Source organism: Myiozetetes cayanensis, unplaced genomic scaffold, assembly GCF_022539395.1.
Source record: "Myiozetetes cayanensis isolate MyiCay16 unplaced genomic scaffold, myiCay2020 scf4, whole genome shotgun sequence".
Classification (NCBI taxonomy): domain Eukaryota; kingdom Metazoa; phylum Chordata; class Aves; order Passeriformes; family Tyrannidae; genus Myiozetetes; species Myiozetetes cayanensis.
In genome coordinates, this window is record NW_026087631.1 from 69461511 (window position 1) to 69485781 (window position 24271).

Below are 24271 nucleotides of genomic sequence, written 5' to 3' on the forward strand. Positions count from 1 at the left end.
AATTGAGTACAACTCCAGAAATCCCACCATGTGCCTGAGAAAGTTGTCCAAGTGCTCCTTGAACAATGCAGGCTTGGGGCTGTGACCACTCTCCTGGGGAGCCTGTTCCAGGGCCCAACCATCCTCTGGGTGAAAAATCTTTTCCTAATATCAGGTCTATGCTCTCCCTGACACAGCTTCATGCTGTTCCCTTGGGTCCTGTCATTAGTCACCAGAGAGAAGGTGACAAGAATATGGACAAGCCTTGTCCCCACAGAAAAACTAAGAGGGAAATAGAAAAAAAAAAAAAAAAGAAACTTAAAAAAAAATAAAATAAGGGGATAAATATTTGGGAGGAGGGCGTTTAAGAGGAGAGAAAAACAAATCAAAGCCGGTGCCAGGCTGGAACCAGCAGCTGGTTGCCAGCACAGCAGGCTGAGAAGTTGTTGGTGGAAGCGCTCAGTGCCATGTTTGGGTTGCTTAAAAAAAAATACAGCGTCCCTCCCTTGTTATTCCGCCTCTGCTTTTCTCCCGGCCCCACAGGCAGGAGGAGGGGGGGACTTTGCTGCCAAAGGCACGCTTGTGTTTGCAGCAGTGCCGAGGGATGCAGGCGGAGTGTGTCCTGCCCCGCCACACGTGTGTGTGCACACGCGTGTGCGCCCGTGAGCTCCGCGCCTGGGCAGCTCCGGGATGGGGATGGAACGGACCCCCCGGCCGCGTTGTGGGTCCAGGGGGCTCCTCACGTCTCTGGGAGATGCCAGGGCATTGGCAACCGCGGCACGATCTTCTCCTCTCTTTTTTTTTTTTTTTTTTTTTTTTTTTTTCCCCCCCCTCCGATGCGAGAGCAGGAGGTGGGGAGGGCCGGGGGACGGAGGGAGAAAGGGAGGGTGGAAGGTTGCAACGCTTGGCTGGAAAAAAAAAATAAATAAAAAAATTAGAGGAGTACAAAGGGGGAGAGCGCGATGAAAAGGGGTGGCGGCGGGGAGAAGTGTTGGGTTTGGGGGGGGTTGCCGAATAGGGGGAGGAGGAAGGCTGCGAACTGGCTGTGGAGCTGGGAAGAGATTTATGTTTTGGGTCGGGAGCGGGCCGGGAGGGTTCGGGATGCCGCGGAGAGCCGGGCGGCCCCGGCAGCGAACCCGAGGGGCTTCATCCCCCTCCCTCCTTCCCTCCCTCTTCCCTCTGCCGGGCGCTCGGAGGAGAAGGCAAGACAAAAAGCTGAACCGGTGCCAAGAAGGAGCTGCAGCGACTCGAAAATGGCACTCTGCGCCGCACTAATATTTCGAAGCTGGAGAGAAGAGAGACGTGTCAGGAATGAGAATGGCTGAGACCGTGGGGCCACTGGCCGGGCTCAGGAGTGTCCTCCCTCCTCCCTGCTTCCCATTCGCCTTTTAAATGTGACCCTTTTTCTCCTCCAGCAGCCCCCAGTGGTGTTTAGGAGCTCTGGGAAAGGGAGGGGGCCTTAGCTGGGGACATGGAGTGTAAAGGGGTTCATCCCCTCCTTCCATCTCTGTGTCAGGGAGGGGTTTTTATTTTTTTATTCTTAATATTATCATTTTTTTAAAAAAATTTTTTTCTTCCTAAGGAGGAAGAGAAGACTTGATTCCCAGGGAGTTTTCTGATTGTTTTCCTGTTGCCCTTCCCCTCCTCCTCGCTGTCCTCCTCCTCCTCTCGCTGTACCCATAAGGCTGCTGTTGTGGCTCTGTATCTTGATGCAAGGTTACTTGTAGGACACACGAGTCTCTGCTGCAAGGTGCAGCGTCGCCTGCGTCCGTGTTTCCCTCCGCTTCTCATTTGCTGGGAGACGAGGCAACTTCCAAGCAGCTCCACGGCTCAGCTCAGTGCCTGCTTGATGCAGTGGCGCTGTTTGGGTTGCAAAAGCCCCTTCCTGCAAAGCATGTCTGGATAAAACAAACAAAAATCGTCATGTAGGGATGAGACTGCAGCAATTCACAAGATTGGTTAACTGGCAAGAAATGGGATGGAGTTTTGTGGTGATTTTTTCTCTGAAAGGAGAGGTTTTGCCCTGTGTTTTTCCCCTTGTCCCTCCATTTACAGACAAGCAAAAGGGATATTAAAAAATGCCATCTTTTTTTTAATGGAGTTTTATTATTTTCTTTGGCATTTTAAAAATTATTACTAGCACAAGTATTCTTGTAGTAGTTTAATGGTTGAAGTTAAATACAAATATTTTTTTCCCCCAACCCACAGATGTTCTTTTTTGACCATTATGGAATTTGGATTTGGGGTTTTAGGTTGTCTTTACAGAAACTAGAGACTGGAGAAAAAGAAAACCCCAGCCTTTGGTTTTGAAAACAGGTCCACATCCTGTTCCATCAGTTTTAGCCCTCACACAGCCAGCAGGTCAAGTTCAAGGAGACCTTTCCAAAGCACAGGCAGAGCCTCATTAACTTGCTGCATCTCAGGAGGCCGTGGGTTGTTGGGTTACTAGCTTGGCCCATTTTGTAGTCCCAGGCATGGAATGATCCCTTTGACCTCTCTCTCACCTGAAAACCATGCCCTAGTAGACACCCAAACAACTTCAAACCTCACCTTTGATCTCAAACACATAGAGCTGGTTTGGGAGCACCTAGCTCTGCCCAGGCAATGCCTTCTTGGAAATACTGTGATAAATAGTGGGGAATTCAGGGAGACTCAAAGGCCTGCTCTCCTCACCCTCTTCTCACAGCTCCTCACAAATCAATAGTCCTTACTCTGTGGAGGATCAAATGCTCAGTCCCAGATTAACACTGCTGGGAGGTGCACTCATTTCTGAGGTGATGCCAACAGGTTTTGTATGGAGTAGGAAAACTGCAGCAACTCACCTCTTGCTCACCTCTCAGCTGAACCCTGTACCATTTTTACCTGACTGTACCTGTTTTCTCTGAATAAAGGACATACATAAAATGCTTGGGTTTCTATAAACACATGTGCACGCTGTTTGCTTTTCAGTCTCTTTGGACTTCATGAGATGAGCTGTGTATTTAAGCCACCATCCTCCCCAAGGGCATGCACCGTGCAGATCTTGCCTGAATTTCATAGAATCACAGAATGGTTGGTTGGAACAAACATTAAAGCTCATCTTGTCCCAGGCCCCTGTGCCATGGGCAGGGAAGCCTTCCACTATCCCAGGTTGCTCCAAGCCCCATTCAAACTGGTCTTGAACACTTCCAGGGATAGGGCAGGCACAGCTTCTCTGGGCAGTTTGTGCCGGGGCCTCACCACTCTCACAGCCAAGAATTTCTTCCCAATGTCCCATCTAACCTTGCCCTCTGGCAATGTGAATCCATTCCCCCTTGTCCTGTCACTCCAGGCCCTTGTCCCAGGTCCCTCCCCAGCTCTCCTCTAGTCTCTTTAGGTACTGGCAGGTGCTCAAGGTCTCCCTGGAGTCTTGTCTTCTCCAGACTGAACAATTCCATTGTTCTCAATCTCTCCTTGTAGGTGAGATGTGCCAGATTTTTCCTTGTGCTTGCTGGTATTTTTGTCTGCAGCTACACATCTTCCTCTAGGCACAACCTGCTCTTTTTAACCTGAAATCCCTGAGGATGTTAATCTCAAGGATCCATGGGATTCTAACCTACAAGAGCAAATGGCAGGAGTGGGGATTAAAACCGACATCAAAATGACCAGAGGAGACCCTGGTGTCTGTCCTGACCCACCATGAAACTGTACAGACCATTGCTCATGCTTTAGATGTGGAGACAGCTTGTGTTTACTACTGATTTAAAACTCTTCATACTTGACTTATCAAATAGCAATTCCCATCAGGTTCATAGAGAGGATCCCAAAGATATGGAAAAGTATTAATGTGGACTCATATGGAGTAGCAATGTGGTGTTTGTTATTCAAGAAGGTGAACTGGGAGCAATAAATAGATGATGAGACCTTCCTAAACCTTGTTACTTCAGAATTCAGACCTCTCTCATTCCCTAGGTGTCTTGAGAGTAGGGGATCTTTCAGACAAAAATGTTGTTCTTGTACTTTCCAAGTGGTCAAGTAAGCCATCTGGGCAGCTTGGTCATATGTCCCAAGGAGGGAAGGCACTGATGAGGCACTTGAATGTTTTTGTTTTTATTTCTCCCTGTATAAAGGAGTTGTCATTGGATGTATTCTCCTGAAACATGATGTCTCGTGTATATCAAGTTTTTTCCTTCAAATCCTTCACCCCTTTAACCCTTTATGATGAGAAATACTGCTTGCTTGAAGTTGTCATGAGATGACTTGTGTCTGGAAGGGTTAATCTGCAGAGCTCTTCCAAGGCTATCTTCCACACCTTCCCCACTCCAGTCTTATTTTTTTGGGCTGGTAACCTCATATTTCTGTAATCTAAATGTGCAAATGCTTTGCAGTCACGGTCCAGTAGCTGGGTTAATCTCAGCCCCCTGGAGTGGCAGATGGCTGATTTGTTGCTGATTCCAGTTACAGAGAATTGTGTCACCTATTATCTTTGCACAGGCTGATGCTTGAAAGGATGCCTTTGGCAAAATCGGTGCAAAGCAAAGCAAAGCAAAAAAAAACCACTCTCTGATCTGCATCACCACAGGTGAAAATGTAAAATATTTCACCTTTGTGTGAAGGGCTGGAGAGGTGGACAAAGAAGAGAAGTGGGAATGGCGGAAGCAGAGTAAAGACCTAATTTTCATACCAGAAGTACCAAAGCACAGGGCAGAGCAGGTTGGTTGCAGTCATGATGTTGAATCACAAGCACTTACCCTGTTTTAAATGGTTTTGCAATGTGGTAATCATTAGGCTTCAGCTCCTTGCTTTAACTCCTGTACAAAACAGGCAGCTTGACATCTTGTGACACCTCCCTGCTCTCCCCAAGCCTTTCTGACAGGGATTGTCAGAGGAGTCCATGGCATCTCTCCCTGACACCAACACTCATTGTGCCAGTACTTGGGGGTACTTGGGAGGAGAAAGCTGCACATCTGTGTGGGTTAAGGGGAAGCTTGGGGGACCTTCCAAAACTCTGCAGGGCTGAGTGTGAGCCCCAGCACTGGGGGCTGGCAGATGGTGGTGGCCATACTGAAAGCTATAAAGAAACTGAAAGGGCAGAGCAAAACTCTGTGAGCTTGTGACCATTTTCTACACAATCATCCCAATGATCAAGGTTTTCTCTTTTCTCTTTGCTTTGGGAAACACCACAGAGTCAGATGAAGAATCTGGGAAGAGAGTGTGGATTCCCTGTGCAGAGTCCAGTGACGAAATCTGTGAACAAGGTAAGAACAAGGGGTTATGGCCCTGATGCTTTTTGTTTATTCATTCTCCCCTTCCAAATGCATTTTTGTAGTGTTAGACACAAAATGTAAGTATGCATAGCACAGAAACTGGTAGTCCAAGCCCTAAGCAGGGGAACCTAAAAGGATCAAGCTGAATAAGGTTTCTTTTTAATGCATGCCATTATAACAGTTTGGATTTTAGAACAGTTTGTATTGTATCCAAATGATCTATGTGTGAATAATTGTTACCAACCTCCTGACACTAGGACCTAATTAGGAAGTAAGAGCCTTAAATAGGCCATTTGCGTAGTGAGTTTCCATATGTCTCCTTGCATAATTTATTTGCTCCACTCCATTGAGATATAATGAGAGTGAAACTCTTAGAACTGCCTTTGACTCTTAGGCTCTTCTCTTCATCTCCTCTGCAGTTACAGCCCACCATTAAGAAGACAATATCTCTTGCCCTGTGTTCAGGCAGAAAAAACTGCTTATTGTGCTACTTTTGTTCCAGATTGCCCAAGCTCCTCCATTTCCAAGTTTCTGATGGAAATGGAGTGAGAAATGTGAAAACAACCTGCAGACTGGAAAAAATGCAATGCTGTCAGAGAAACCACAGAGGTCAGGGCAGGATGATCTTGAAGGAATACTACCTATCCTCTCTACTTCACAACCCTGCTAAAGGCTGATGTTGTGGTATTTCAGTTAATGTACAGATACAATTTTAGGAATTCACTGGATAGAAGCAATATGAAGAGCTCTGTATTGGTTCTGTCTGGGTTTCTTCCTGCCAGGATGTGAGGAAGGGAGAAAGGTTAGTGCAAGGCTGCCTGCCTGAGTTTTGTCTTAGTTTTGAATATTTAGCTCAGTCTGGACCAACATCCTCCCTGGGACTCCTTGTTCATGTTATGGTGCAGGATATGTTCTTTAGGTATAGTTTCAGAATATTTCCTTTATTACCAAACACTTCTTGCATACATTCCTCCACCCATGCTTCATGTGGCCTTCTTGATTCTTTTAGTCCCATCATCCTGAAGTCAGCAAAACTTCAGTGCATGATTAAGTTCCATTTTCTATCAGGATAAACTTTAACAAATGTTCAAGGTTTGTTTTGTTTTGATTTTTTTTTCCATCTCCAAATCTGAATCTTATTTAGTTTCCCAGTGAAAGACAACTCTACTCGCAATGATTTTGTTTATAATTCACTTGCATGTTCCCTTCCAGGAATTGTCATTGCCTTGCAGAAGGGAGGTTAGTGCTAGTCCCCTCTCAGTGATAATTATAATCAGACCTGTCAGCCTTCACACAGTCTATGCTTATCACTTGCATTTAGGAGGATTTTTCCTGAAGCCTATTACCAGCGCTGCTTCTTAGGGAAAAATAGTCATGATTTTTTCCTACTAATCTTTGATGGCTCTCAGCTTTGAAAGCATGGAGAGGAGCAAAATGACTGCCAGTTGCAGTTAAAGAAACTGTCTGTTGGTCCAGGTATAGAGGTCTGGAAAGCCAAGGAGTGGGAGGATTGTCTGGGAAATGCTGAGGGGTTTAACTTGGTTGTGACAACACTTCAGGTGCGCTGGGGACACAAAGCAGCGCATTTTCCAATGGTAGTGCCCACAGGAATTACCTCTGCAGACCCTCTAGGCAAGGCCTCTAGACAGGTGGTTCTTGGCAGTGGTTCCCTCTCTCCCTGCCATTTTGGGCAGCAATCTCTGCTGGGATTGAATGGTTTGGAAGCAGGGTGGCCAGATAAGTGTCCGCAGTTGGTGCTGGAGGCCATGGCTGGTGTCATATGGACCAGTAGCCACTGCAATACAGCAGGGACCAGCTGGACAGAGTGGTGGTGTTGGGTAGGATGTGGTTTAGTATTTATTCATCCCAGGATGTTTGAAAATTGTCCCCCCTAGTGTTACTCCCTGGGAAACACATTGCCCCATTTATTGGGTGTTCCCTCCCTGCCCCTTCACTCTGTTATTCCTATTGATAGGCTAATAAACCCTTTTATTAGTTTTTTTGGGTTTACTATCATTAAAAAAAGAAAAATTTACCATTTACTAAATTTATCATTTATCATTTACTAAATAAGTGATGTACCTTTTAGTCCCTCCTGTGTTATCACTATGCTCTTAGTAATGTACTCAGAGATTTTGGCTCCCTTGATTTTGGCAGAATCTGAGGGTGGTCAGCACTTTACAGCTTTTGCAGCAAAGGAGATGGTGAGAGATTGGGAACCCTTATGTTCTCTGCAGTTTCATATTTACAGTGTGCAGTGATATGATTTGCCTTTGTTTTATTTAAATTCACTGGGAACCAGAGGTTTATTTATCAGGTGTCATTCCCTGAAGGATGATAAATGCCATATAGAGAAGACTTCATCTATTATACAAACAGATTTGAAGGCTTTGCTGTTGCATTCCTCTGACTGCTGAATGGAGTAAAAATGCCATTGGCTGAACAGAGGCAGAGTGATACTTAGCAGTAGCATCTTATGACCTTTTGATCAGCTGAGATCTCAAGCCATATTAGTGGACAGATTATGATGTGATGGAAAGAGGGCCAGGAATAGCCTTTTTATCATGAGATCCTTCTGTGAATATCCTTCTTGGGTGTATTCAGGTGGTTAATCACTAGGCCAGGGCAATCAATTGGAAACAGGGGAGTGAAATTCTGGTGCAGGCACTCCAAACGCACTCAGGTTTGCCAACTGCAGCTGGATGTTACAGCTTACAGTTTCTCTCTAATATTCTCCTACCCTCCTTTTCCTATCAAGGCTGTGGGTGACCTTGCATTATTTCCTAATACTAATAACCCCATTTTGGCAGAAAGAGCTACTACACAAAATGAACCTTGAGTCCTTGGACCACAGGGGACCTGCAGTCCTGGAATCAAAGGTGTGCACATGGTGAATATGGATATCTGTGAATGGAAACTCAACATGGAAATGTCTCTGTCATTTTAGAGATAATAACAGTAATACTTAAACCTATTTCAACCCCTTTTTAGGAAAAAAAAAATAATGCAGATTTCAAAAAAAAAGCACAGCCCTGACAGTATTTCTTTTTTTACAAAGCCAAGCAGAAAAAATAAGAATGACTTTTACACTGATGTTACCTGCCTGCTTGTGCAGAATTACTACTTAAACTTTGCTGTAGTTTTGAATTAGCCTCCTTTTTATCTTAACGGCCAAGATGAATCTGCAGCCTCCTTGAAAACTAAACATAAAGAATTACTCATTTATCACTGACTCTGCACATCAATAACGGTTGTGCCAAAGTTTGACCGGGCTCCTGTGGTCAGTTTTGGAAGGAAGGAAGGAAGGAGAGGCACATGTTTTTTGGAATTCAGTGTACATGCATCTGGGTCTGTCTGATCATGATCACATGCCCAGGCAGCCCGTGCTGGTTGCAGAGAATGCAGCACGATCACCCTGTACATGGTTGGCAGGGGGGTGTCCAAGTTGCACACATTTTGCTTCCCCTTGAAGCCAAACAAGCTGCTTGTTTTACTGACATGAAGAAGGAGAAGGGCTGGCAGTGTGTGAATCACAAACTGCTGCCAGTGGAGTGGGGATGCTGATGCACCGGGTCTGGAGAACAATAGCTACCACAGCCCTATGGAAACTCTTTGAAAATAAGAAGGTTATGGAGGTGGAAGAAATGCACAGCAGGACACTGTCTCCTCTTACCTCCCCCAGCCTCTTCAATCAGGTGCCTGCTGGGCTTCCCACTCCTCCTGCCTTTTGCACTAGGTCATAGGATCACAAGGTATTAGATTCTGCTGGCCTGAAGTCATCCACCATCCTCCTGGCATTGTAGCTTCCTGAGTCAGGGAGCCACCGTGAGACATCGAGGCTGTGAGCCCACATGGTGCTTTCAGTTGCTGCTGCCAGGGCCACAGGGTTGTCTTACTAGGAGCTGGGAGGTGGCACCAGCTGGTTGACACAAGCCTCCACCATCTTTTCCTTGGGGATTAGGCACTGGTAAAGGTGGATGGCAGCCTTGGTGCCAGTAAGAAATTGCCATTGCTGAAGCACAAGCAGCTCACCATGATAAGGAGCTCCCTCCCAAGCTCCTTTGGCAAACCACAAGTCAGTTGCTGCACAGGTGATGTTCAAGGCTGAGTGTTGGAAGTATCATAATCTAAACCATTCAAAGGGATGTGTTCCTCTGAGCAGCTCCCATATCAAAGTAAGGTCTTACGAAGGCAGCTTTAAAACCTTTTCACCAAGAAGACTTTGTGGTCTGTGTGATGAAGAGAGTGTAGGCACAGAATGTTTCCCCTGCCTCCCTCCTCTGCCTTGTGGTGCTTGAGTCCCTGTGGGGTGTAGGAGGGTGCCCAGATTTGGGTGACACCATACCAAGGTCTTCCTTCTGCCAGCTGGCTCCTACCCTGCTATAACCAAGTCTTCTCAAAGTAAAGAGCTTGCATTCAGCTCATTGTAGCTCAGAGAAATCCGTGAAAGGAGACTTGGTTTGCCATTGGCAGGTCATCACAGAAATTTTATAGGACATTACAGGTGTTCCAATTGTTATGGTTTAGCAGTGTTCACCAGTGTGGCAGCAGGGAAAGCAGGAAAGGCCTTGTCTCCGTGTGAGCCCTGCTCAGCAACAACATCTCTGTGTTATCATCCCCATATTCAGCACGAATCCAAAACACACCCCTGTACCAGCCACTGTGAAGAAAGTGAACTGCCCCAGACAAACCCAGCACGCCAATGTAGCCTAGTTAGAACACGTGGCAAGTGCTTGAGGTGGGATGATTTTTTGGGGGTGAGCAACTTGAGGTTGCAAACAGTGAAGATGAAGTATTAGGCAGATGACAGTGGTGTGCAGTGGAATAAGGAGAACAGTGATTTGTTTATGAAATTAATCTCTCCATGCATAACATTTTTTTTTTCATTTTAAACACACAGCATCTGGTTCCTTGCAAATATTCTTATGTTGCAGACAGCAGTAAACTAGTTTCTTATTGAGTCAGAGTGATTTCATGAACCAGCAGAAAGATTGCTGTTGTAACCAAATTTAGAGACATACAATTCCCTTCTCCAGGCTGGAAAGAAGGGATCTTGAGCAGGAAAAGTGCAAGAAGGACATATGTCATGCCAATGTCTTAGGCTACCTCTGCCGTAAGCAAGTTAAACACTGTTTGGGAATGTTCACTGTACTGTAACTGGGTATACTCAAAGCAGTGGACCAGTCCTCAGCACACATTTGGTCCATGACAACTAGCAAGCTCCTAAATCATTCTTAAGCATGGCTCAGGGTTCATCCCAGTGAGCTGTTTGTGTTTAGCTGCTGCATTAGGGGAGTTAGACACGGTCAGGAGCAGAGGTACAAAATGCTCTGTGCCAGTTGGCCTCAATGCCTGGAAATATTTCTGGGCACACTTAATTTACTAGTGGCTGAAGAGGCTCAGGCCCAACTGAGAAACTGGACTCCTTCATTCTAAACTCCATTTGTCAGCAGTGGGAGAGGAGAGCCACCATCAGAGGCAGATTCAGCCTCCCATGGTCCTGACCTCTCCAAATCATAAATAGTTGCTAAGGCAGCTAAGCCTACAGGGTTCAACATGCTGATAGCAGTGAAAAGGCTATGTTATCCCCCAAAAGGCAATGTATAGTACAGGTGAATTTCCTGCATATTTACTAGTCACCTCCCCAGCCTCTTCAAGCTCAAATAAAAAGATCATTAAGCCATAGAGGTGTTCTTTTCTGCAACAGCAAGTGCCACCCATTATTTTTCTTCATAGAAAGCATTTCTTTCTCCTTCACCGTAGGGAGGTTCCTTGTCAAAGAGTTCCAGTCATAAGGTTGGTGTCCTATATAATTTCTTTTTATTGGTTTGGTCGTTGATAGTTAAATGTGTCCACAGGAGGCAATTGTAGACTTATACATAATAAAGCAGCTCATGGAAGGATACAGCATTATGTCTTTCAAATATAACTAAACCCTCTGCTTGATAGAGAAGACTTTATTTTGAGTCCACCCTATCCAAATATACTAATATACTTATATATATAAATATAGGTATCTACTTTTTCTCACACTGAATTAAACACCTCATTGAAAAAAAAAAGTTTGGCTTAACTACTGCAACCAAACTGTAATGTAACCAGTGTTTCATTATCTTTTCTTTCATTGAAATCTGCTCATGCACAGGGTGATCTGATATAACACTTGTTTGAACATATCAAACAAAACATATTCCCTTGAAGAGTACCTGAAGTGTTTGGTCACAGTGGGGGTGAAATTATTTATTGGATTTGGCACATATTTGGAAACATGACCTTAAGATGCAGGTTTTAGAAGGTGGTATTTTCTCCAGGTGTTTCAGTAAGTCAACTAAATTATATTTCTGACATGTTAAAGATGTTCCATTTTAGACAAAGGAAGTGATATCCCAGTTGTGTCACTGAAACTCAATGTCCTGAGTTGCTTGTTAACAGCTGCACGTTTATTGTTTCAGTGTCCCAGCTTGCTCTCAAGTATAAATGAACTGCTACATACCAAATAATCAATAGCTCTGCCAGCTGAGTATGGCCTGGAAATACAATATTGCTATTAATATTGATCCACACAACAGAAATCAAGGCATCAAACTTTGCAGGCATTACTTGCCTGTGCCCTGCCTTTTCCTTGTGGAGTAAATCACTATTTCCCGGGGAGCAATGTTTCCCGCATAGCCTCCTTCCCTGTATCATAATGATCACAAATACCAACATGAGGATATCTGGGCACAGGTGAGCTGCAGATAGGGTGCTATAGTTTCATTTCAGCCCTGTGTGGGGTTTCTGGGTACAGCAAACCAGCTGCAAAGACCACCAGTAAAATGAATCAATATCAGCTCCAGTATCCATCTCGAAGGACACAGCACAGCCTGGCTGGACAAAATAATCAGTTCCCTTGTGTGTCACAGTGATGCTGAGAGGGCTGGACGGCTTCTCCTATGGAGTCAGGCTGAGAGGGCTGGAATTGCTCAGCCTGGGAAAGAGAAAGCTCTGGGAAGACCTCAGAGCTCCTTCCAGTGCCTAAAGGGGCTCCAGGAGAGCTGGAGAGGGACTTTGGACGAGGGATGGAGGGACAGGACAAGGGGAAATGGCTCCAAACTGCCAGAGGGCAGGGTTAGATTGGACATTAGGAAGAAATTTTTCCTTGTGAGGCCCTGGCACAGGTTTCCCAGAGAAGCTGTGGCTGCCTCCTCCCTGGAAATTTTCAAGTCCAGGTTTGGTGGAGCTTGGAGCAACCTGGTCTATTGGAAGGTGTCCCTGCCCATGGTAGGGGGGCTGCACTAAATGATCTTTTAAGGTCCTTTTCAACCCAAACCATTCTATTATGCTGTGGGAAAAGTGAGATGGGCTGTGGCTGGATGGCTTGAGGCCTCTGGCAGCCTTCTCCGACATCGTTAGTGGTTCGCTTGCAGAGGTAACTCCAGGCTCAAGTTCTCAGTTGGGGAAAAAAAAGAGAAAGGTTCTGCAACACTGAGTATTGCTGGCAGCATCGAGAGCATCTGTTCCTTGTTCTCCTGTCCCCTCCAGGCTGCCAGGTTGTCTTGGGAGGAAGAAAATGTGGTGCTCCCCATTGGCACATGTGCCTTCACACACACCTCTGTGAGTTTGGCGGCCTTTGTCGTATCTGTAATGACTTTGCAATGAAGCTGTGAATGAAAGTTTGGCAGATTGGTTTGAACAATTGTCAGTCTTCCCAGAAGCAGCCCAGAATTTCATTAGCTAAGGCATAGGCGTGATTTCCTATAGTTCCTTTCAGATCTTACTGGATCCAGAGAAATTAAATGAGTGTTTGATCTGTGTGCCACCAAAACTGGTTGTTACAGAATTCTTCATAAAGGAATTCTGTATTTCTAGTCTGTTATGTTTGAGCATCAGCTGCACTATATGATGTTCTCATTTCTTTAATAAGTGCCTCTAGTTCAATAAGAGTGATGGGAAAAAAGTAACCTGGATATGAGCAGAGCATAACCTTGGTGAGAAGAAGTGGACATTTGAGGGGGAATGGCCACACCACGCCACCTTGGCTGGGTAAAGGTGCAGAACAATGATGGAAGCATAAAAGCAGGAGCCTCAGATGGCTGGAAGGAGTCCCTGAGAGGCCCTGACAAAGTGAGAGAGGAAAAAAGCCTTTCCTTGCACGTGTTTTAGGAAGATGCCATCAGGAGAAATAATACCTTCTGCAGTGCCTTGCTCCCCTCCTTGGGGAAGGTGGCCACATCTTGATTCAGTGTCACCATGACCTGCTGTGCTACCAGTTTGGTTCTGTCTTCTGGGTGACCTTTACCCACATCATCCCCTTGCTCCCAATGAGCAAATTTATCACCTCTTCCTTCATCAGAGAGCTTCAGCTTGTCTCCTGCATGGAAAGCCATTTAGCACCTGCAAGATGAAGCTCGAGACAACATCTGGGGAAGTCTATGTGAGGAATGAGATTTGTATTATCTCTTACTGGGAGGAATCAAGGTCGGTATTGAAGTGCTCACAGCAGTAAGAGTTGCAGGGAAACTGAATGCAAGGCTCTTTATCTACTGGCAATTCATAAGACCTGACTTCATATCAAAGATTATATTTTCTGCACCCTTTTAAAGGTAAAAAACAAAAATTCAGGCACTCAGCCAGGAGCAGGTAAGACTTAGGGTTTCCCAGGGTTGCTGTTTTGCAAGAACGTGGAGGCAGAGCTGAAGTTGCCACCAGCTGTAGCTGTGTGCTATCAACAAAAGGAGGTGATGGCCTGCTTGCACATTCTTCAAAACGTTTCTCCCTCCAGCAGTATCACCTCTTCTCTGTACAGCCTCAGCAGCTCATTTCAACCGCTTCAACTGAAACCACAAATTATGTCATTACATTTTTTTTTCTTCCACTGGATGGTGAGTGACTGGCCATTTCTGCCCTTATCTCCTCTTTTAAGATAAAATGCCCAAAAATGCTATCATTGAAGTTCAGAGGTCGCTGGTGACTTTAAAATCCTCTCCAATTGCCTTGGATCAAACCCAAATGGAATAAAAATCAATAGAGAGTCAAGAGGCCAAGACACCAGAACGATATGTCCAAGGCAAGTAGCTTGCTGGTTTCAGAGTGTTTCTGGCAGCCATCTGCTCGTTTGAATTTGAGGATGTGACGCTTTTAGAAGTCAGAGAAAAAAAAAAACCTACGCACTTGGACCACAGTCTTCAGATATTTTACTTGATAACAGGATTCTCTTTTCTGCACCCATTTTCATGTGGCCTCTTGAATGTCCTGTTTTGCAATCACACTGTCAGCAGGTGTGTGTAGTGCTGAAATACCATGATGTGTAATTCTCCAATTAAAAAAAAAAATCTCTTTGAAGCCTTAAAACAATTTATTTTCACCCCTCTTCGCGAATGAGCAGCAGAATAGACTGTAACTAAAACTCAATAGTCACTCATTTATTTACATGGTTGATGATTGGCCCCTTTTAGCTCAAAGGATACAGTTTTTTTGTCATTCTACTCCTGTTTCAACTCCATGGTCTCAGCCTTATCCTGTGTAACTAAACAAATGATCCTTTTATGGATGGTGTTAACTGAGACACCAGTGACCAAACCACATTTAAGATCTAAATTCCCCTTTTATTCTCAGAAGTGATCAGGATCAAAGCACCAAGAGTCTGAAGCTGGCGAGAGAAACCTGAACTCCTGGTGCATCCTTCCTGTGAACAAATAAAGATATTATAGATTCCCTCACTGCCAACGTGACCCCCTTTAATCAGCAGCATGGCCACAGTTATGAAGATAATATTGTGGTAGTCCATAAAATCCCTGTTGTGGCCGAGGCATCATAAAGCAAATGTATTGTTGCTCTTGGCCCAAAGAGTGTGTGAAAATAAAAGGTGAAGGTGGCAGCTGAAGAACTCTGCAGAGGCAGGCAGGAGTGGGAAAAGGCTCTTCAGAGCTTATTGGCACAGCCAGCTGTGGCCAGCTGTTACTAGGGGTGGGTGCACGTCACTGGGAGAGGACTGTGGACAAGGCTGGTGTAATGAGAGCCTTTCCCTCCCAGGAGAGACAGCCTTGGGGAAGAGATGAAGGTCTATGAGCAGAAGATGTTTACTCTCTTACTTGGCACTTGCTTAGGGAAAGCATTCTTTCTGGATTAAAAAAATTTAAAAAAATAAAATTTAAAATGAATAAGGTATTCATAAACTAATGAAAGCTGCATTTTCATCTGTTATAATGGGCTTCATTAAATTCTGGACATTTACCACATCACAATGTTTATCTGCAAGGCAGTATTTCCCCCCGCTTAATAATAAAAGGGAACAGCAGGAGTACTGAAGCAAATTTAAGCCACTTCCAGCATTCAGTGTCAGGATTTTAATGGCACCCACTTGGTTTCCTTGGTATTTACCTTGGTTTCCTTGTACAGCTTCAATTTGCTTCATGTGACAAAGTTTATTTTTTGTGCCGTGCTTCTCGCGCGTAAATCTCATCACCCCAGAAAGCGGGACAGGACGCTGTGCCTGTTTCAGGAGACAGAAAAAAACACCAGGTGACATGATTTGGTGGTGGCCACAGAGCAGCACCGGTGATAGTAGGCCTTGATCTTCTAAATCCCATCCCAGGAGAGCACTGCGTCTCCAACAGGAAGATTTATCCCTTTGTACACCATCTTATATAGGATGTGAATCAAAGGCTTGCAACCAAGCAGGGATGAAGGCAGTGGGCATCTCCCCATTGGCTTCTTCAGGGTTTGGATTGCTCTTCTCCGTCAGGGTCAAGCTTTCAGAAGTGGTAACTGGAAAGGAAAGTACTCAGCTTGGTAGATAAAGCAAATAACATGAGGCTGCCTGTGTTTTCCTTCCATTTTTGTCACTGGCCACTGTCTGTGGGATTTTCTGTAAGTCTTGCTTGGCATGGAGAAGCGAAGAGCTGACCTCCTCTGTGTTGAACTTTCCTCTTTGTTGTCTTCTGGTCTCAAATTTGCTTTGAGAGCAAATTCAGTCTTATTCTGAGCCTCAGTAGGACTCAACAAGTCCTGTGCTGGTGCTGGTGCCTGCCAGCAGCAGCAGTGACTTGGGAGGCCCAGGGTCATAAGGGCAATGCTGTAAGTCCCTGCAAAAGCTGACTGTGGCACTGGGTCACCTATAATTAGCCAGTTTCTTAGGGTGGAAAAGTACTTGTTTGTTTAAAATGGTCCTGTTCTTCAACTCTGTGCTTCTGGGGGTTGGGGGGTGGGGATGTTCCTGAAAGTCCTGGAGCAGGGACCCAGTCCTGAAGCTATCCCTCTGGGCTCTGAGCTGGGGACCCGTGGTGTTCCCAGATTGCTCAGCTGTGCTACAGGTGGCCTTACTGCAGACTTTGAGGGGCTGTGCTTTGGTGCAGCCACACAGTGCTTGCTGCTGAAGGGCTGTCGTGTCCCTTCACATCCTCTGACTTGTCCTTTGCCATCACGTGCTAGATCATTTTGCAGTAAGGGGTTTTTCTTTTCAGGAAAAACAAGATTGATGTCAAGCAGCTCCAGAAATCTCTGGGAGCCATGCTGCCAAATGTCCTCTCCCTTTTGGCATTGGGAGTCTCCCAGCGTGGCGCTGCCTTTGATTTGTAATGACAGAAGATATGATGAATGAGCCTCTCTGGGCTCCCTCATCCTTGGAAACAAGCTGTAAATCTGAATGGATTGTATCCCAGTGAAATCAGCTGAGGAACGAATCAATCAAGTGGGTTTAGAAATATTCCCACTGCTTCCAGGAAGAACTCAGAAATGACTCCCTGATAAATAAGGAACCATCCCTTCACATGGCTGCAGAACTGCTGCAGCCTCGGCATTTCCCATGAAGGCAGCCTGTGGTCATACAGCTCTCAGCAGACTCGAGGAGTAGAGGAAGGAAGTGGGCAATAACATCCTTCCTCCAGAGCCTTGTCCACCCTACAGACACATCCCCTGGCCAGGGAAACAACTTGTTGTTCCTAGATTTGATCGTCCTCTATAGGGCCAAGACTAGACCTAGGGAGTGGAGGGAAGGTAAAACCAGAGCTGAATCTGTGTCTCAGAACCAAGCCAAGCTGCTTTTTCTGATGAAAAAAACAAAACAAAACAAAACAAACAAAAAACCCAACAAAACAAACAAACAAACAAACAAAAGCACTATTTCCCAACTTCATGTACCTTGAGAATCTGACTGCTTCCTACATTTTAATGATTTTGTGAGGCTTTCATAAAACACAGGGGATAGACATGTATGCCTCTGGCTGAAATTACTCTGTCCATGAAGGACTGACTTATAGGGGACAGTTGGTTTTCTGGAAGTTGGTTAAAATCAGAGGGTGAGGATGCTTTGGCAAGACAGTCTAACAAGCTGAAGGAGAAGTGCTTTCTGAGCACAGACACGCAATCATTATTAACATTTTATTGCCCTATCTGGCAGTGTTCAAGGCCAGGGTGGATGGTTCTCTGAACAATCTGGTCTCGTGAAAGGTGTCCTTCATGGCAGTGGGGTAGGGATGAGATGATTTTGAAGGTCCCTTCCACCTCAAACCAGCCTGTGATTCTATTAAATACTTTGAGAAATATACCAGAGGGTGCTTACAGGAGCATCTGTGTGTGACAGAGAAAGAAATTTTACCTATATGGCAACTGAAGCACCAAAGCCACCCTTTGCTGACATCACCACATACAATTTTTATCCTTGAATTTAACTCTCAGTATTGTAGGTGCTGCAAGCATAGGACTGTTTGGTAGTGCCAGAGTTGAACTTAAAAAGAAATGAGTAACACAGAGATTGAAACCATTCAGGTCAGAACCATTTTTCTCCACATTTCCCTGGACTTGCTTAGTTTGTGTGAAACTTCATTCCCTGCCTCACAGCTGGTAGACAGAGCCAGGGAAGCCTATCTGAAAGTCTCTGTCTGCAGATACAGGCTTGATACACTCCAGAGGGACAAAAAGAACAATCAGCTAGATGAGAACCGAGCCAATTAAATGTCTGAGTAGTGTTTCGAAAGCGAACATGGGCGGCATCAGAAATTTTCCATCAGCTGTAATAACGCCAATTACTTTGCCAATTGCTGATTCCACCATGATTTGTTTAGTGCAGTCATGCTTCAGCCTCTTGCCTGGGCTGATACGCATTGTTTATGCTGACTATTCATTTGCAGAGCTCCTCTCTCTGTTTTTCCTGGTGTTCTCTCTTTTCCCTGGGCCCATGTCATAGCCCAGAACAGCCATCCTCCCGCTGTCCGTGCTTCCAGACAGGGCAGGGTTTCACCAAAGGGTGACGAGTTTCTTGAGAGTAGGGGATGCTGCTGTTGTTCCCAGCTATTTTGGATGCGAAGATCATCCTCCCCTTCCCCTTCTGCCACTGAGTTTAGAACACAGAAAGTCCTCTCAGGAAACCAAGCAGCTTCTCAAGGAGCAGGCCGTTGGGATCTGATGGTGATGCTGGCTCTGAAGCTGACTGCTTTCATGTCAGGGAGGGAAAGAGGGACCTTGTATCTCTCCAGATGGCAAAAGCACACAAGGACACATGCACACTCAGAGGGAGTCTCCCTGGAAAGTTAACAGGAGTTTTTCATTAGTGTTTATATTCAAGCCCATGGAAATTAAGGGGTATCTCCACTGCCTCTTTGCACAAGAGCTGTGATCCTTTTCCTGCTAATTGGGGAAGAGCACTAATCATGGACATTTAAGGAATGCATCTGCCTGACGGACAACTTGAATGTAAACTGATGCAACATCTTCCAGGGATTTTAAAGGCTGGTTTAATTCCCTTCCCTGGTCAGTCAGGTCCAGACTGGGGAGGGTGGGTTGACATTTCCTCTGTCCTCCTATAAGAAATGCCAAGAGGTGGCCTCACCTCCAAGGTGAGTAATGCCTTTTCCTCCTTTTCAGGCTCCCATAAGAGCTACTGCCATCTCTAGAACCCCACTGATGGTGCATTTTGCTCACACCAGCCTTGCTGACATCTTTCCTAATATTCCATCTAAAGGTGCCCTGAGCAGCATGAGCACGTCTTCACCAGGATGCAGCAGGACTTGTTTCTAGTCGTCCCTGGGGCAGGAAAAGTAGCCCCCAGAAACATGATCTGCCACATGAGATATCAGCTAGAAGTGAGGCTATCAGCTCTATCCGTGCCCTGCTATCGGTTTCAGCTTTGCAGCTGACAAATATATGTGACACACTTTGCTGCTCGCGGCCCTCCTCATCACCAGGAGTTGTAAAAGATCCTCTGGACGTGTCACAGTTCATATCAGCCACAAATAGACACAAAGCAGACAAGCTGCTGGCTCGTGCCAGGGAAATGTGGCAAAGGGAGTTAGCGGGGGAAAAGTTAAGTAACCCTGAATTGGGAAAATTAAGGAAGACTTTAGCTTTAGGAGACAAACACAGTGGGACATGGTTCCTTTTTCTAGCAGTGTCACTACGATGGACCTCATTCCCACTTCCCTGGAGGTTTATGCAGTCAGCCAAAATGTGAGTGGGGCTGAAATCTCCCCTTACACAGTCCAGTAGCAAAATTTCTCGTCCACTTTGTGTTCACTGCAGCACAGCTGCCATGGACACCAGCTGCAGGTCTTGTTTTCTCTGTGGGAAACCGAGACACAACAAAAAATGATTTTTCCAAGCCACAAACCTGAGAACATTTTCTGCATCCTGTCTCACCTGCAGGACAGCCTTGCATTCAAAGACAGTCAATGTGTTAATGTTTGTGGAGCAGCAAGTAACTCAGCAGCCACTAAGTCCATACCATATTCAGTTAACCCTCCCCTAAGGCAATCATAGAATAGAATCACAGAATCATTAAGGTTTGAAAAGACCTGCAGGATCATCGAGTCCGAGCACCCTGTCAACTGAACCACAGCTCACTTCTAGTTGTTTCTTGAGCACCTCCAGCGATGGTGACTCCACCACCTCCCTGGGCAGCCCCTTCCAACATTTAACAACCCCTTTCTGTGAAGAATTTTTTCCTGATGTCCAACCTGAACCTCCCTTGGTGCAGGTTGGGGGCATTTGCTCATGTTCTGCTGTTTGTTGCCTGTGAGAAGAGGCCAGCCCCCACCTGGCTACAACCTCCTTCCAGGTCTAAAAAAATTAAATACCCTTCAAGATTTTGAGGGGACCCAAAGATTTTCCTTTTCAGGAAACAGACAAATGAAGTTCACCTAAGATTGGAATGTCACTAACCTTTTTCTTTATTCCTTCCCACCCTCTGTATTCTTACAGAATGTATTGGAGTGTCATGACATGCTAATTGTGTATGTACTGCAATATAATAACTTACCTGGAGATTTAAAATAGCAAAGGGATTATAAAACTAGAGACTTCTCTATTGGTAAGGCTGGCCTGGTGTTTATTTTAGGGAGGGATCCATTATCTCACTGTGTTGGAGAGCTGCCCTCAGAGCCCCAGCAATTCTTTCCCTGTGTTTAAGTTCAGAGGCAGGCAGGTCTCTCTCCTGGTGTTTAACTGGAGTTTTTTACAAGATTATCTCCTGAGTTGTAGCAGTATTTAGTAAAAGAAATAAAATCAAATTTTTCATCAGCCTCATTAGGGAAACTTCAGTGTTGGGTTACTAAATAAAATCTGGTGGGATCCCACTGGACACACTGTCTAACAGAGCACAGGGTAATTCAACCCTTATGGTAAGTACTGCAGACTTTGGTTATGTTAAACCCTAGGAGACCTTGGAGTAATTTCTTCTTTGGTCCAAACTGCCAGAACATAGTTTTACACAAAAAAAGAAAGGGAAAACAGCAGCTGACGTGACAGGTGAAAGCACAAGGTAGAGAAAAGGGCACAAGTAAGATGTGCTGTGTAAATCCAGTTAGTGTCTCGCTGGCATTTCTGCTTGTGTATATCCCCATCCATAAAATGGAAAGATTAGTAATTCTCTATATCTTGCAGACAGCTAAGAAGCTAAATTAATTACTGTTTGTGAGGCTAATTGAGATTCCCAGATGAGTACTGTTTGGAACATTCTAATTCTTATTATTATTATTTCCATTGAGGTTTGGCTCCATGTAATTAGTTTGCTGTATCTGCAAAAAGGTATGTTCTCTCAAGCTCTTTGGAGGCATTCCTCATGGGACTGGCCCATGCAGAGCTGTGTGACCCGAGGAAGCACTGGCAGTCAGGGCTGAGTTTTCTTCCAGCTCTTCTACCTCACCTCAAACCAGTGTCCATCTCCTTGTATGGCTGCGCTCTTCACATTTCTGCAAGTGAACAGAAACAGCTTAAGGAAACCAGACTTGTTACAAATTTATGCACCATTATAAATTATTATGGTGAATTATACTTGTGTGTGTGTGTGTGTGGTGGAATCAAGCCCAGAGGTGGTTTATGTCCATTCCAGGGAAGGAAAAGATATTCCAACAGCATTTAAGAGTCTCTAGGTTTGGCCATCAGTTTCTGTTGTGTTCAAAATTAGATAAATTCTCATGCAATATGTACCAATCACCTATTGTTTTAGTTTATGCTCACAAGTGCTGTTGAGCTCAGTAATTCTGAGTTAGCTCAATATTTTCAAAAAAGTCAATAGAAGCTGCAGTTGTTGTCACTGAAGATTCACTTGTCAAACACCTCTCCTACTTAAAAGTAGCACAAGAGTAGTAGAACAAAAAGACCTACTAAAATGGTGCCGGATTTAAAACAAAACAACCACTTAAGATTATGTAAGAGCTATAGGAAGTATGCTGTTTTATTTATGAATGCGGAATTCTTGTCTACTCATTATTTCATGAGTCTGGGTCGGTGTGTTTTGCTTTTCCTTTCCTTTCATAAATAAGCAATAATTGGCATTGAGGCAGACAAAGAAGTGAGTTTTAAGGATCTTGAAACACAAGAGGCAGTTTTGCCGGAGGTTTCAACGTCTGAGAGAAGCTAAGTCAGGATGAGCTGGAAAGCTTGGGGAAGTAGACAGAAATAATCAAGTCAGCATGTCAAAAAAGGCTGTTCAACTTAGACGGGAGCTGTGCTTGTTTACCTTCCTTGTGCATAAAGCTTGGAAGAGACAGGCTGCATGCTGGTTTTAAGCCAGCTCAAGTGCTTTGTGGTGCTCACATCTCTGTTACAATGGGAATATAGAGGTGTAGGCATTTTCTATTTACTTAACAACTCAGTGAAACCCTCAGTCTGATACTGTGTCCAATATAATCAATTTTAATGTTGTGATTTTTGTGTTCCTTTAATCCTGGAGCACTCCTTCAAAATCCATATTTGCCAAGGCAAACATATTTGGCCTAAAGGGAACTGGAACATTCCTTTTTTACATCCCTGAATGAATAGGAGACTATACTCCATTTTTAAGGATGTGTTCATGGACTGTGAGACACCTGAATGTTTTCAAAGATCTGCCACTACCGCTCTGAAAAACTGAAAATATTATTGTCATTGGTGTCTCCTTAGGTGGGAAACATGTGGTTAGAGGGAGGGAGTTAACATAATAAATAGTTATTTTCTATGTCCAGCTTGAACTTGAAAATAATAGAAGCATAGCCTGGGTGCTTTTGCTCACTATAAGTTTCACTGGCTTTCCCCATCTTAGCTAATATAGCACTGGAAAGAACTGAAATTTTAGACCTGCCTGTGCAGGATTCCCCAGCGTTGCTATCAGCAACCTCCCAAACTGATCCATTCAGTTGGTCCTTTGATGTGCAATTAAACCCAGGAAAAAAAAGCTTTGTGTAATGTATAAATAGAAAAGAGGAGAGATAAAGGAGGTGTTGGAGTTGCTTGCTGACAGCTTGGCATTCGAAAGTTAAAGGTGCATGCCACTACCTCTGCTTAAGAATGAGACCTGAAAAGTGTCTGCTCCTTCCCAAATTCCAGCTCCCTGAAAAAAAAAAAAAGTTCTCTGAGGACCACTTAATTTGTCTTAAAAGCATTAGGAACTTTTTGTGTTGAAGAAAATGCCGGTTGCTCTCCAGGACAGTGCTTTCATTAGGTGATTTTTCTCATTATCTCTATAAAAACAGCATTCTTGCAGGAAGCCATTCAGGGTTACCCATTCTAGCTGATGGATATGTGACATGTGAAACAGACCTCTTACATGTTGCAAAAGTCCCAAGTACGTGGCATGGTCTTTGAGGGATAAGGCAGCCAGGCATATTTTGATTAACCTAACAGAAGGATGAGATAATCCAAGTGGAAACTACAGTATTTGAATGAACTTCAGCAAGAAATTTGATTTCACCTTCTGAAAGAACCAAAATTAATTAGTGCCAAAGGATGAGGAAAGCCAGTCAAATTCAGGACAGCAAGAACGAGTATGTGGAGAAAACAGGGAAAGCAAGTGATGCAATATTGCCCTACCATTACCTGTCTTAAAAACGTGGACATCTAGTCCCAGGTGGATTTCCAGATTCCCTTTACAGCCTAGACAGAACTCTGGGAATGGGAGAGAACCATGACCTCTAGGCATCTTAACCACCATTATGGCTATCATCTCTGTGCTCTCTGAATGATTTTTCCTCAAAGGTTGAATCACATCAATGTAAAGCAGGATGGAGTCTCTCGATTTTTCATATCCATCTCATGGTGAGTGCAACCCCTGTGTCCTGCAATCACTTCAACACAAGCCTGCAAAGTTCTAGCTTAACCTTTGGTTGGTTGGTTGATTGGTTGGTTGGTTGGTTGTTCCCAGTGTTTCTTCCAGTACATACCCTAATTTATTCACACATTCTTCTGTCATGCCCCCAGTGTGCAAATGACCCTAAGGAGCTTTCTCACTTCCCTATTATTAAATCTCTGATATAATGGTAGAGAGAAAACATCTCTGTCTTAATGGACTCACACAAGCCAGGAGAGGTCCACCTCATTTTTGAGGATCCCAGTGGCCATCTGCTACATGACTTCCATCTGGTTGTTCTTCATCCTGCTGAATTCCTAAAAGATGTTTGGAAACTCAAAGCATCCTCCCTGATAATGCCAAAACAAAATCATAAAAAAATAAAAATATTTTCTGAAAGGCCAACTCTCTTGTTGGTTTGTTTTTTTTTTTTTTTCCTGTGAATTCACCATGATTTTTTAAGATTTTGCCAGGCGTGGTTTTGTGGCCGCCAGAGGAAAAATGTGAGACGAAATCAGCTTGCTTAGTTTTGGGGCTTCTCAAATGTGGGTAA

At 44.6% G+C, this 24271-nt stretch overlaps 1 protein-coding gene across 1 annotated transcript in view; it reads left to right on the forward strand.

Annotated features, from left to right (window-relative positions):
• The window catches only part of SETBP1 (SET binding protein 1), a 264987-nt gene that overhangs the window by 115146 nt on the left and 125570 nt on the right, over positions 1 to 24271 (forward strand). The window contains 1 exon segment of the mRNA XM_050328476.1: positions 5124 to 5195. Coding sequence (XP_050184433.1) covers positions 5124 to 5195 — 72 coding nt within the window.